The sequence below is a fragment of the Opisthorchis viverrini genome (assembly GCF_000715545.1).
Source record: "Opisthorchis viverrini unplaced genomic scaffold opera_v5_188, whole genome shotgun sequence".
NCBI lineage: Eukaryota > Metazoa > Platyhelminthes > Trematoda > Opisthorchiida > Opisthorchiidae > Opisthorchis > Opisthorchis viverrini.
The window spans coordinates 794,922-808,878 of NW_008751842.1; the positions used below are offsets into that span (position 1 = coordinate 794,922).

At 44.1% G+C, this 13,957-nt stretch overlaps 1 protein-coding gene across 1 annotated transcript in view; it reads left to right on the plus strand.

Moving 5' to 3' along the window:
- Positions 1–238: 238 nt before the first annotated feature.
- The window catches only part of T265_07791 (hypothetical protein), a gene marked incomplete at both ends in the record, with an annotated part of 33,575 nt that continues 19,856 nt past the window's right edge, over positions 239–13,957 (plus strand). Inside the window, 12 exons of the mRNA XM_009173403.1 lie at positions 239–376; positions 644–746; positions 1,012–1,352; positions 3,561–3,865; positions 4,984–5,313; positions 7,604–7,693; positions 8,567–8,753; positions 8,838–9,014; positions 11,003–11,237; positions 12,442–12,601; positions 13,263–13,282; positions 13,699–13,839. Coding sequence (XP_009171667.1) covers positions 239–376; positions 644–746; positions 1,012–1,352; positions 3,561–3,865; positions 4,984–5,313; positions 7,604–7,693; positions 8,567–8,753; positions 8,838–9,014; positions 11,003–11,237; positions 12,442–12,601; positions 13,263–13,282; positions 13,699–13,839 — 2,227 coding nt within the window. The remainder of the gene's footprint in view (positions 377–643; positions 747–1,011; positions 1,353–3,560; positions 3,866–4,983; positions 5,314–7,603; positions 7,694–8,566; positions 8,754–8,837; positions 9,015–11,002; positions 11,238–12,441; positions 12,602–13,262; positions 13,283–13,698; positions 13,840–13,957) is intronic.

Consider the following 13,957-nt stretch of genomic DNA (forward strand, 5'->3'; position numbering starts at 1 on the left):
CCACACTTACTGCGCGGACTCTTTTTGAAAAAGAGCATTGCTGTCAGCTGGCTCCAGTTGGCCGGAATGGTCTCTTCTGCCCCAATGAAGGCGAATTAGCTAGACAAGCACTGACTGAGGATTTCCCCTTCATCACTATAAACGAATAAAAAATCGTACACACCGACACCTTGAGGTACGTGGGGGGGGGCGAGATGGCCGAAGTGGTTAGAGCGCCAATTTACTGACCGGAAGGTCCATGGTTCGAACCCGACTTCTCCTGTCTAGGCTTGGGCAACCTGGCAGTATCCCAGCCCTCGTGCTTCCTTCGGGTGGCATGGCAGCTAGGCACCGGAAAGGTGCTACAGCTGAACGCTTTATCTTTATTTATCTTGAGGTACGTGATTAAGCTGCGATGAATGCTAACTACATCTGCAAGTTTTATTTTCATATAAATGAGCCGGAATGAAGTTCAGGGCCTCCATCTTTGGATGCAGATTACCTGGGATAGATGTGTCAGCATATCAGTAAAATTACTAAAACGAGTGATGTGAATGCAACTTTCACAAATCTCGCATCTATTTACAGCTGTGTGAGACAGAGTATTCGTGCGTTGTATTAAAAACGGACTTCCTTTTTTTCAGCCCTACTTCACACAGTTTAGATGCTCCTCTGTTTTAACCCAGGATGTGCCGAGGCCTTGAAGTCCGTTGCCGCCGCAAGTATCACTTCTGGTGTCGAACTTCGCGAGGACGCAAATGCGACAGGTTTGTACAAATTACTAAATGAGTTTAGTATTCCAGTCCATCCTGCCACCCTAACAACTCGTTCTCTAACGGTAGTAACATCAGGAAATGCTATTGTGTGGTAAGCTACTTGAATCCTGGAGTATCTGACGACCTTTCATCTCACAGCAGGTTATTAGAGGCTGATCCCACGGAACCGGGGCTTTGTGCGTTCCTGTTGTGGGAAAATACTGTTCTTAGTGTACGTCTCTAATAAATCTTGACTCAGTTCTATCCATTTAGCCAGCTATAAAGCGGTATATCAACAGCCACAATTCTGTCTCTTCTTCAACCGGAGTTTCCACTTCAGAGCTTGATAGTGTGCTTAAGGATTTAGAACGTAGAGTGAGCGTTTCCGAGTCACTTTTCAGGTTGGATCCTCTTTCTCCCTGTTCCCTCATCGTATGGTCAGCCTTACTACCGTTATTCTATCCCGAAAGTCCTTTTGGTGAGTGCGCTCACTGTTCTCACATCATCTTACCTACTGAAGCCGTTTCGTTTCATGAGGAATTGGCGAGGTTTTTCGAGATGGTGGATTCTTTGTTACGATCCGAGCAGATTCTGCGATTGTTCAAAGACGATTTAAAGGTAAGTCTCGGATTTCCTCACAATACCCTGCCACTGTGACGTGATTGTATGGATACTTTCCGGTTAGAAGTAATTTGTAATCATGTTACAAGGATTGGAATTCTAGTCACTACCACAAATGTAAAAAAACGTTTACTGTAAATTTGATTTGAATCTATATTTTGGGTAATCAAAGGTCAGAATCGTCTGCTTTGTACGTTAGTATCCATCAGGAGTTCCTGGACCTATGTGCCATGACCTTCCGCATTGTCCTCTCCGAGCGTAGTGCCGTGTGCGTTTCACAGTCTTTTCGAAGATGGATCTCGTTTCAGCCTTACCTGTGACGGAATCATAAGCTTTATTATTTCAAGGTGATCGTGTTAGCAACTTCGCTTCAGAAGCGGTTACCTGCGGCTCGTTGTCGGACGCCGGGTATATTTTGCATTCTATCCAACCAAAGTGTAGGTAAAATCTTAGTGGTCACCGACCTCTGGAGGCTTGGGAGCGCATGCTTTGGTAGTGAGCTTCTTTCAGTCGAACGCTAGGCACTCGAACAAGCCCATGTGAACCGACCAAGATATATGAGCTATGCGTTCGAGCGTTATTTACAACCATCTGAACCCGGCTATCCCCTACATGGCTTTGCCATAACCCATGCAAAACGACCAGTTTAACCGAAATTTCCACTCCCTGTGGAATGTGGTTGCTTCCACTCCTCACGTGACTGCTACTGAGATGACAGTAAGCCACAAAGCGTACGTATGATTCCTTCTGCTTTTCTTCGATGTCTTAGTTACCAATGAAAAATCGGTATGGGTCTGCTCTGAGGAACCACAGTCGCTCTGGTCGGACAAGACACCACAGTACACAACATTCTCTATAAATACGCATAGGCCGCTTAGTCAGTAGTCCCGTGAACGTGAGTTGCCCGTTCCCACATGGATTCGACATGTATCTGTTCATATTACGCCAGCAGGGTGTACTTCCTAAAGACTCCACTGAAACATGCGTTGTTGTCTAATTACTATCTATAACTAATAATTACTGCCTTCTGTACCCGTTAGTTCAATTCAGCAACACTTCGAATACTTGTACGTCAGTCCAATTATTGAGGCTTTTGCGCCTAAAGCTGCAAGTAGCTGCAGTTTGCTTTGAATCTGGCTACGATATGGACTGAATCCACGATTTCGAGTTAGGAATCAAAAGTGGTAGAATACACAAGGAATGGTCAATCAGTGCATATAATGATGTGGTTGGTATGCTTGAAATCTCGTAGGCCAAAAGTGTTAGTTGTCTGGCTTAAAAAGATCGCAGTAGATCTTCAGCAACAGCGCGCTGTTGATGTCTCCTCGAAGGATAACGAAACGTCTGCAAGTAAACCTCGGCGGACAGATTAACAGCTATCTGATCAATTACCTATCTCACCCTGAATTTTCCACCTGACTTCACTGACCATTCCTTGATTCACATTCACACTTTAATGTCTGCTAGGCTAATTGTCCTACTGTCACGTGATCGCTTTTTTCTTTCTGAGTTCGCCTCGTTCGCCTTGAATATACAGCACTTCCTTTCACCGACAACTCCGAAAAGGCAAACAAATTTAGTTGCATTAGAGATGCCGTCATCATTCGGGGAGGACAACCTGATTCTGGCTTGTTCCTTTCGCAACCCAACGGCGTACCTCTCCACGTTGGCAACTTCGTATTGACTGCTTTCGGCGAAGCTGTTGCAATGATTTCAAAGGACTCGAAATAGTTTAGCCACTGTAGGTTGTTGGTCCATAGAAGAAGTGCTACCGGCTACATAGCGGAAATATTACATGAAACTGTACGTCATCTCAACCACCGAGGATGACCTGTGTCAAGGACCAAACCCTGTTGTAACTCTCGGATAATGAGCTCCTGCCTGCCTGGTACCAACAGTGATTCAGCTTGGTCCTGCTACACTGCTTCTGAAGTGAAAAGAAAGTATAATTGTCGTGTATGCTTGCATTTATATTTACAAATTGGCGAGAGGCGACAATGCTCACCTGGAGTAGTAGTTTTTACCAGCTTCATCCGTTGTTGTTGTATGTGTCTTAACATACATCGGTATCAAGGCGATGGTATCAAGCAATGGACACCCGTATTTTCTAGCTTCATTACGTATGCAGCCTTGCAACATTCATTTAAGCAGACCTCTTTCTAGTGGCACTTTTATACACCTAGTCCTTATACACCTTGTTTCCAGACCCTATGGTCTTCTGCCCCGTCCATCGCTCAACCGAATTCTTGTACCTCAAGACCAGAAACAAAGGCTTGTGCTCCGAAACAAGGCAGTGCCAAGCCAATGGCCAAAACTTCTCAGCAAAAGGCGGTGTACAGCATCAAGCAGCCGCCTGCTAATGATTCTGCGACGAAATCTGTCCCCGATCTTCTAGATGATGGATCTAGTTTACCGACAACGTTGCCTGTCACTGAGGATGATTTGCATCAGGCCACTGCTTGTTTCAAACCGCTGGGATCATTTAAGCGTCCAGTCTATCCCGTACCAAAGTAAGTATTAATGTCCCTCAACTATAGGGGTATTCTTTTACCATATCAGAATGGTTGCTGTGCATCCCGCGCCTCAACATGTCTGCTAGTTTGTTTGATTTCATCGCTATGCATATTCGGACCGACAGTATAATTTCACTCACACAAGTGAATGCTTTATGGTGATCTCCCCGTCATGAAATTCATTTTCCTCGTATGTGACAACCCACCGGACGCAGTGAGTACTGTACATTCTCGCTCTTACTTGAGTGGATGCCCACTTTCAATTTTTCTCCCTAGTTTCGGATTCTGATTATAATATAAAGTTACGTGATGGTTAATGTGTGGTTCTGTCGCGCGCGCCATCAAATTTTTGTGCGGCTGACCAATCTTTTTTAGTTATTGCTCATATCCCGTTGCGACCTTTTAGATAATGGCTATCTTTTGGTTCTGCGATCAGTTCCAAGAGAGAGTGCAGCCGAGATACTACGACAGCTTTATCCGTTGTTCTAAGGTTTGAAAATACTCTTCCAACTCTACCGTGGCCTATATTGTTCGTGTGGTGGTGTTTGAATCTACACAGAGACTCATCTGTGTGCACTTTACCGTAGTCGGCTTTCTTCCCAAGGTTTCGTTCACGTCGACACATTTTGTTGAGATTTATTCTTCTGGTTACCGTTCATTTCTCAAGTTGTGTTCAGGACACAGCTGTGGAAGCTGCTTCTAGCTATAAAAAATGAGTAGACAGACCACCCAGGTAAGGATGCAGAAAACACATGCAGTCATGTTGCAAGCCGATTTCACTAATTTATTCTGACCTCATCGTGGGATGCCGGAGAAATTAAGCCACGGAGGAAGTACCACATTCCTCTACAATATAAATCAAAGTGTAGCTAGTAGGAGTTTGATTAAAGCCTTCAGTACCGTATGCAAACGTCAAATGTACCATATCTCTCTTTTAAGCGTTGTCGGTGGTTGGCACAGGACATTTGCGTTAGGCTTATATATGAGTATATCGGGAGCTTGGAGCTTCTGATAGTTCACGAGTTCGATGGTTTGGGACTGTAGATCTTTCATGCTCAGCCGATCACCTAGTGTTTTCGCATTTTTGTTTACACTGCTTCCCCCCACAATTTCAGATTACCCCAGTCAAAATCCAGCGGTGTTCGAAATATTCTCATCACTTCTGCTCTGCCCTACGTTAATAACGTTCCTCACTTGGGCAACATGATCGGATCCACTCTCAGTGCCAGCGTTTTTGCTCTGTACTGTGACGTTGCTGGGTACAATGTACTCTCCATCTGTGGGACGGATGAATATGGTACGGCTACCGAGGCCAAAGCTCTTTCGGAGCACATGACACCTCGTCAGATTTGCGACAAGTACCATAAGCTACATTGCGATATCTACTCATGGTTTGATATCCAGTTTGACTATTTCGGTCGGACGACGACGGATAAACACCAAGAGTAAGTCCGAACCGTGAATACATTTCTTCCACAACCCGTAATAGTGCTACCTTCTTCCATAGTTTATGCTTCCTCAGTCGCCAGCAAAGCCCGTATAACGGGAGTTAAGAATGGTGTGTAACAGTGAGTTACGCACGAAGGACAACCTATGAGTGAACACACAATGAGGCTTTCATGGTTGTGCGGCAGTGAAGCATCAGTGTTGAACACTGACGTCGTGCTGTCAATGATGATGACCCAAAACAGCCCTAAACCTTACAGGAAAATTAAGGTTCCTACAGTGAACCACGTTGAGGTGCATGTTGCATACGATCGTTGAATTCAGAATAGACCAGCAGTTAAGCTGCGAGCTACTGGCCGACAGATTAGTGGTTCGAATCCACCCCGGTTAGATCTTGTCCAGCACAAACCTCACAACCAACAGACGTGTGAAATGTCAGTATGATCTCTACTAAACACAGTTGCGTGTCCGATCCAACCGCATACGGCGCGACTCCAATGAACTCCAACCAAACAGGTGGAAAAAATATAGCATCACACATGTTCATCCACCTCAGCTTGATAAGTTTTTTTATTACTGTTGATCATATTCTCTGTTAGATTCAGTAACTCAGACTCATTTGCACTACATTTCCAGTAAGATTCTCAGACAGCCTCATCAACCCGAGAATAGGCTTGTGGCGGATTTGCTCGAATTAATTTTATCGACTATACAATTTCTTAATGTGACCAACTACCAAAGAGATCCTAGGCCAAAGGTCTTGGTTTTTTGGAGAAGGTTTTTCGATTAGACTGTGTAGACATGCGGACGTTTGCTTTCATTTGCGCATCGCAGAGCGAATACTGTATGAAATAGAGTTTGAGGTCTAAAAAGTAATCGAAGGATTTTTAAGTGTTTTAAAACACCATCACTGTATGATTAATTTTCTAAGGGACTGTGATTAATGAGTCACGACAGTGTCAAAGCCTTCACACACCTTTTCTGGTGAAACAAGGAGTAGTCAAGTAGCCTAATAGCAATGGAATTTTCACCACCCCATCATAAACTGTGTGTGAAGACCAACCATACTGCTGATGATTCATCAGCCCAACTAATCAACTTCCATTAAGATTGGTGGGGATACGCTACTCCTTGGAGATTTGTGAGAGTCACACTACTAACGATTTTCTATGTGAATGAAACATTTGCTGCTCAAAACAGATTAAATTTGCCTTACTCGACTACTTGTTATTTATTGTTGTCGTAATCTAAAGGAATGTTGGTGGCGACCTTTATATTATGGGTAATTTGGTCGTCGATTACCACTGCTCACTTAAATCTTGCTTCATTTGGGATGACATGTTTGTCCTTCGTGGACATACCGTTCAAAGTGACGGAAAATTGATCAGACGTAGACCAGGAAGTAATCGACCAAAGGTCATTTGCTTGATATCGAGTCAGGTGCACTTAGAGGGCCGAAATATAGAACACCTCTGCGATTATATCATCATCATCATCGTCATCATCATCATCATCATCATCGATAGCATGACATCAGTGTTCAACAATGATGCTTCGCTGAGATTATATCGCCTGATCCGTAATGTTGGTAAAGTTGATTGGCACTTCTGCTACAACCAAAAGGGGAGGCTCCAAATTATTAGACTGTTCCGTAATGTTGGTAAAGTTGACTGGCACTTCTGCTACAACCAAAAGGGGAGGCTCCAAATTATTAGACTGTCCTCAGCCAAAGAGTGTCCCTTTTATGGGAGTTTCTCAACTACTCACCCAAAACATCCACAAACCCAAGTCAAATGACGCAAGTTGATCGCGTTAATGTATTTAAGTTCTCCTTTGAAATAATACAATATCTCGAATATCGTAGCAACTGAAACATGAGGCGGCCTTGTGCAGCACATTCAGTTGTTTGGAAACATCACTAACGGGAGATTTAGCTTGATTCCAGGTGGGTCTCTCGCAAAACCAAATTTGTTTGCAAATGGGTGTATTTCGCTAATACAGTAGTTGTTGTTGGCGAACCCTTGCAAGCAGACTCTTCAGTTCTGGGTGATATAACTGTGTTTGCATTTATAACGGATAACTTCAGAAAGCTTAATAGCCACATTCAACATCGGTGGCATTACTTCATGTCCATATATATTTGATGATCACATTTGCCAGCTCCATCTTCCGAACGGTCCATAACTCCTGGCTTGTTAAGCTCTGTGTATTCTGGTGCTGAATCTGTTTCAACTCAGTTTGTGCTAGCTCCCTATTCCTCAACCCATCATTCCTGTATGATCCATGTAGGATCGTACAGGATCTTTTCCAGAAACTGTGGGAAAACCAGTACATCACCGAAGATACATTGGAACAATTATTTTGTGAGAATTGTTCGAAGTAAGTTATACTGCTTTTCAGTATTTTTTCCATGGTCCACAATCATATTTTTGAATTCAGGATACCCTGTGTGGCTTATAAGTATCGGTGCTTCTTGTCGATCCGTCCTAGACATCAATGAAGCTTGATTGTCGATCCCTCAGTTTACTGTATTTTTGTTTCGAATGTCCTATCGTTAGAACCCAACCAGTTAAGCGATAGCCATTTCCATAACGTTCCGCCCTCCTTTATTTGTTGTCGGATGAAGGGTATTCACAATTACAGATGATACGGGACATGTTCAAACGCCTTCAAGTCCCAACTGTCGTAACGTGAGCTCCGTATCAGTAGCACGTTTTCTACGTCTGACCGGTGATGACTGCTCCATTCGTCTTCTTTCTACCTTGTCAACTAGTTGCTTCTGCCTAACGCACAAGTACCTTGCATTTAGTCCCTGTCACCTACCCATTCGCAAATGATGATACGCTGTCCTGTGTATTTCCACGAGAGTGGGACTGCAGGCCGCTGCTATTGTTTGCTGCCTAACAATTGAATCAGTCATTTACCGTCCCTGTATGGGAAACCCAAGGGTGATATTTCTGATCGATCAACCCCCAACATATTGATTGAGATGTGGTTAATAAAACTTGTCTGTTGGTGTGTGCCGGGCAAATGCATTCGATTTGACTGATCTGTTGTTGTGTCTGAATGGCTTATTGGTTTCGTTTTATGGTACCGTTTATCATCGACTCTTCATGGAGTCGGTCATCCCACTTGTTTTGAACCGTTTCTTTGAGTAGTGGGGATGATTTTTCATGAGGAGATTATGTCATGGCCTTTTCGAACTCAACCTTACTTTCCGTTAAAATATGTCTCTGATTCTCTGTATGTTAGGTTCCTCGCCGATCGGTTTGTGGAAGGTACCTGTCCATTTTGCAAGTACGATGACGCACGTGGTGATCAGTGCGACAAATGTGGTCGGCTGATGAATGCTATAGAGCTGAAGCAACCTAGGTGCAAGACGTGCCAGCATTCACCAGTCGTCCGTTCCTCAAAACATCTATTCCTAGACCTACCGAAGGTAAGACATGCCGTGTGATCCTGACCCATTTGGTGACATTTTTGGATCACCGGATTCCGCTTCTGATCGTATTCTTTTCTTCAGATTGAGTCGAAGTTGGCAGCATTTGTTGAACAACGTGCATACAATCCGACGAGCTTGTGGACTACCAATGCTCGCACAATATCCAGCACTTGGATTCGTGATGGTCTCAGACCCCGATGTATCACACGTGACCTAAACTGGGGTGTTCCGGTTCCACTAGAGGAGTACAAGAATAAGGTAAGTGAGGTCCGAAATGTGGTTTACTACTCTGGTTTTCAGGATCAATGAGTTTGTTTCGCCTGAGACCGTTACTCAATTTTAGCACCACTTAGTTCACTTTATCACATGGCGATACATTCGTGTGTAGTTCTATTCCTTGTTCGTTCCAAACACCTATTATAGACATTGCACGTGCGGAGCTAGAGCATGGGGTGGTAAATACTAGTCACTGCATAGTTTCCTATCGTGTGTCAGGGATTAGGCGCACAGCAGAACTACTAATATCAACATGTCGCTGACTCCGATAGCCTCATATTTGTATTTGTTTCCCTTTCTGAGATAGTAAACCCGTCGGTTATTGAGCCATGAACATTTTGTCAAGAATACGTTGATCCCAGGGACTACAGTTTCACTTTTTGAAAAAATATCAGGATAGAAATAGCAGACCTGCACTTGTGATGATGGCCGGACGAGTTTGTCCATGCTACATTGTTTTACTTGTCTCATGAAGAGGAAAATTGAACGGTTGCCCAATACAGACAATAGCTTTGATCCAGAAGCATTACTGACTAGGGTGTACCCGTCAGTTCCATTGACCATTGGTGCATAACGTTCCTGGATCCCTATCCGAGGAGAGTGACTCCTGTCAATCCGACCTAATTTACTGCTCAAGATTCCTACCTTTTTTCCTCTCCCTCCCCCTTGGAAAATACTGGATAAGAATGTCGTGCGAGTTAGCGATCCTGTTTCAGGTAGCGTGCAGGCCCAATCAACACAAACTACAGAGTGGGACTAGACTGTTGATCGCAGGGCAGTTCTTTCCTCTGAAAATCATCTGGAGTAACAGTTTCATGGATTTGGTTTTGACATCAGACTCAGGCATTTGCAATCATAGAGCAACACCGGATGTGCTTAAGCCTCAAAGTAATCTTATTCATTCATAAAGATGCATAAATTGGAGAGTGGGCTGTGTTTTCCGGTCAGGCGCACCATGTTTATCCATGTAATACCAGTAGGAAAACTAAGATGTTATTCTTCCATCTTAACGAACACAAGCACCTCCTCCCTACCCAAGCTTAAATATTACACACGACATTACATTCACTCCAACAACATTTACGCGCTACAGTTAGTTGAGTCGAAACATGCCCGATGAAGAAAACAGAAAGGTATGCACGTCTTCAGCGCGAAAAAGGTATGCCCGGACTCGAACCCGCGTCCTCCCGCTTACCGAATGGATGATTTACCACCCAAACTACAACAGCCATTGTCCTATATCAAACTTTTATTCTACATCAAATATTTTTCTTTCAAAAAGGTCCCTATTGAATGCTGATTTATCATATGAACAGCCTCTTCCTATTCCGTTAGGGAGTTTCGCACCGAGGAGGACGCGAGACTGTGCAGTTTGGCACCAGTCGACAAAACGTTCGCATAAAACGTCATTTACCCACCGAAACAGGCTGGACTATCGATCAATTGAATTACTGGTTGGTACACGTTAATGATCATGCGCCACCATGCCAGCTCATTATTTATGGACCAGGCGTATTGTAGCGAATGTTGAAAACGTTGTAAGCAGAGCTCTGAATCGATTTCAGCAGACTTGTATGGTCATCCAACAAAAACCAGTACTGAACAAAATAATTCGGTCTGATCGTGACGCACCAGGACCGATAATTTTGAATGAAGTAGATGCGTCGCTTTCTCTTTAGTCCAGCGGGGTTTGTTTTGGCTTTTTTTACAGACCCCGTATATTTACAGCGCCCATTGTGTGGAGGTAACTTACTGGTTCTGGGTCTCCTTAGTTGTTCAGGGAGTGTTTCAAATTCCCTTCCTTCTACGTCCACAAAGTTTATTCAAACACCAGCGAGTCATATCTGGCTTGTATGTGCGTGTGCGTGTGCGTTTGTAGTATCTGAGATTGACGTGAAACTCATCGTGTAATGAGTCAGTTTTGTTCCTCAGTCGTTAAAGTAAACCTCTTACTATTCTGCCACATCTAGGTCTTCTACGTTTGGTTCGATGCTCCCATAGGCTACTTATCAATCACAGCTAACTACACACCAGAATGGCGTCATTGGTGGCAGCCGACGCCGAAACAAATCAGTGAAATGGGACCAATTGAATTATTCCAATTTATGGCAAAAGATAACGTACCGTTCCACGCGATCATCTTTCCGGCCTGTCTGCTCGCAGCGAATGCTGGTCACACACTTGTGCAGCACTTGCTATCAACAGGTTAGTTTCGCCTTGGTTCTCTAATCTAACTTGCAAGAAATCGACTCGGCAGCAGCTAGCTAGTCATGTCTAACACCCTACTTTTGTGGCGCGGATTTCACTGGCAGTGGATTAAAACTGAATCTACGGGGCAGCTGACTTGAATGGGGGGTCAGTGTGTGACCAATACAGTGAAGCGTTTTTCACCTCATGTCCGTCCACTTATTGCTAGACTAGGGTCAATGCTTGCATGATAGCAAGCATCTGCCGTGTTTCAGAAACTTTTCTGAAAAGCTGAACACCGCTGAACCTGTTTTAGCAATAACGCAGATTGCCTTCTCTTTGTGGCGCGGAAAATAGAACAAGCCAAACAATTACTGTGCCCGCAGGGAGAATAGTGTTTATAGAATGTGGTTTTGGATTTCCAGTGACACACCGACCGTCTGTCTATGATTCATTTGTGAAGCTTTGCTGGATGAAAAATGCTCGAGATTGTGCCGCCCTGAAGATTTTAGATTCTGGCATCATTATTCCGAGGCCTCTTATTGACATTTAGGATGACCTTGGGGTGAAGTCAACCAACCTCATACCAAACACTTTATTGCAGCAACTCTCAACAAACGTAACTCCTCCTTCTAGCATGCTTGTGTTTCTGTTTCGCCCGATTACGTTGAGTTGTCACTGTTGATGTGCTGCAAGCTGTCACTCTCAGGTTCTAGTCCATGTTCATTTCTTCAATAACCCATTACAACCTGAAGATTCTCTAGAAGAAGGTCATACATCGTGATTCCCGCAGTTGTATGACAGTTTTGTTCACAAGAACCATTCCACTTGCTTCCAATCAACAGGTAAAAGTTTGGAGTCGGTCGAAACGGTTGGCTTTTTACTTCTGGTACAAAGGCCTCGTCAGGCAAGTCAGAAGACTGCCAAGTGGATCGAGCTTTAAAGCATAGGAGAACCAATCTTTCAACTAACTGACTAGATCAGTGTTGAATGTAGCCTCACAGTCCTTTTGTTCTTAGTGTAGGTGACTGGAACCTAGCACTAATGGGTTAGGAGTAAAGTTAACACCAATTTTAGCACGATTTGGTATCTCGTTTCTCCGGCGTACGGTTGGTATTTTCCTCTCAGACGTGGTTTACAGATATCGTTAATAATAATAATAATAATAATAATAATAATAATAATAATAATCGTTCAATTGTAACACCCTTCCGGTGCCCAGCTGCCGTGCCACCCGGAGGAAGCATGGGGGCTGGGATACTGCCAGGTCGCCCAGGCCTTGACAGGGGAAGTCGAGTGGCAGAGGTCGGATTCGAACCACGAACCTTACGGTCAGTAAATTCGCGATCTAACCACTTGAGCCATCTCGCCACACAGATATAGTTGGTCTTTGTATGTGAGTTCTGGGTCAATTGAGTCGAAATGGCCCAGTGGTTTAGGCGCAAACTTACTGATCGGAAGGTCACCGTTTGTGGCATCCCAACTGCTTCAGTCTACGTTCGGGCGACCTAGAGGTAGGTCAGCCCTCTGTTTCCCTCCGGTGGTGCTGTAGCTAAGCACTGAAAGGGTGTTATGGTTGAACGATTATTATTACTTATTTGGGTCAGTGGGTGGGGACCACTATATGGATTTCGGCCGGTTTCAGCTTCGTGTTTCGAGCTCAGACCCCTGCAGACCTCACATTGTCATTGATCCAAAGCCACTCCCCAAGTACTTCCGAGTCCTTCGCTCTCTGTACTGTTCAAAATGAGGTGCTTGTAGATTTACACTGCCTTGATCACCAGTGGCCCCAAAGGGGTCTTCCTTACCGTGTCCAGTGCATATCCCACCGCTGACGAGTTTGACTGTCGCGTGTCATTCATCTGCGTCTCTTGGTGGTTCTTTTGTGCTCCGCTTGTGCTCAGCAATTCTGAGTACATGTCCTCGCAAGCACTTCTAGTCAACATTCAACGCTAGTTTGATCTACCAGTTGGAAGACAGTTTGTTGATCGCCTCTGCATCTTTCTAAAACGGTTTGTCGTGTACCTATGAACAAACCTTCAGTCGTCAGTTGCAGTCCTCCAGTAGATGCAGTAGCAGGAACGCTGGATTCTGTTTCACAATGCATCTACGTGGTACAACTTCACTTGTGATGTTTGTCTATCATTTATGCGCGAACTGAACAGTTCACAATTTATTTAGCTTAGTTGAAGTTTAAGCAGAAAGACCATCCCAGATAGCTTATAGAATGACCGTTTGAGATTACTGTGGGACATTCTCTTTTTGTGTTGATTGTTAGAAACTTGCGAATTATTTTCCCCTTTTCCCCGCACAAAATCAGTCTGTATGCTGGAGTTATCGCGTCTAACTGTGTGCTGCACGCATATTCAACCTTTCGGCAACTGGTCAGCTTAGTGACCAATCTTGATGGATTGTTTCTTTTGCGTTGACATTTTCGTTAGAACGTAGTTTTGTTGATCTGGTGAAATTATTCTTCCAGAATATATGAACTACGAGGGAACAAAGTTTTCAAAGAGTCGCGGGATTGGTGTATTTGGTGACGGTGCCATGAGTTCGGGGATTCATTCAAACGTGTGGCGATTCTACCTGCTCTACCGGAGACCGGAAACTCAGGTAAGCAGTAACGTGTATAGACTTTCACAACTACGTCATTGGCGCCCGATCATCTTTGCTTCCTTCGTACTTACTCAGTCCGAGACACTGTAAATATTAGTTGGGTTTTGTATAAGCTGACCGTT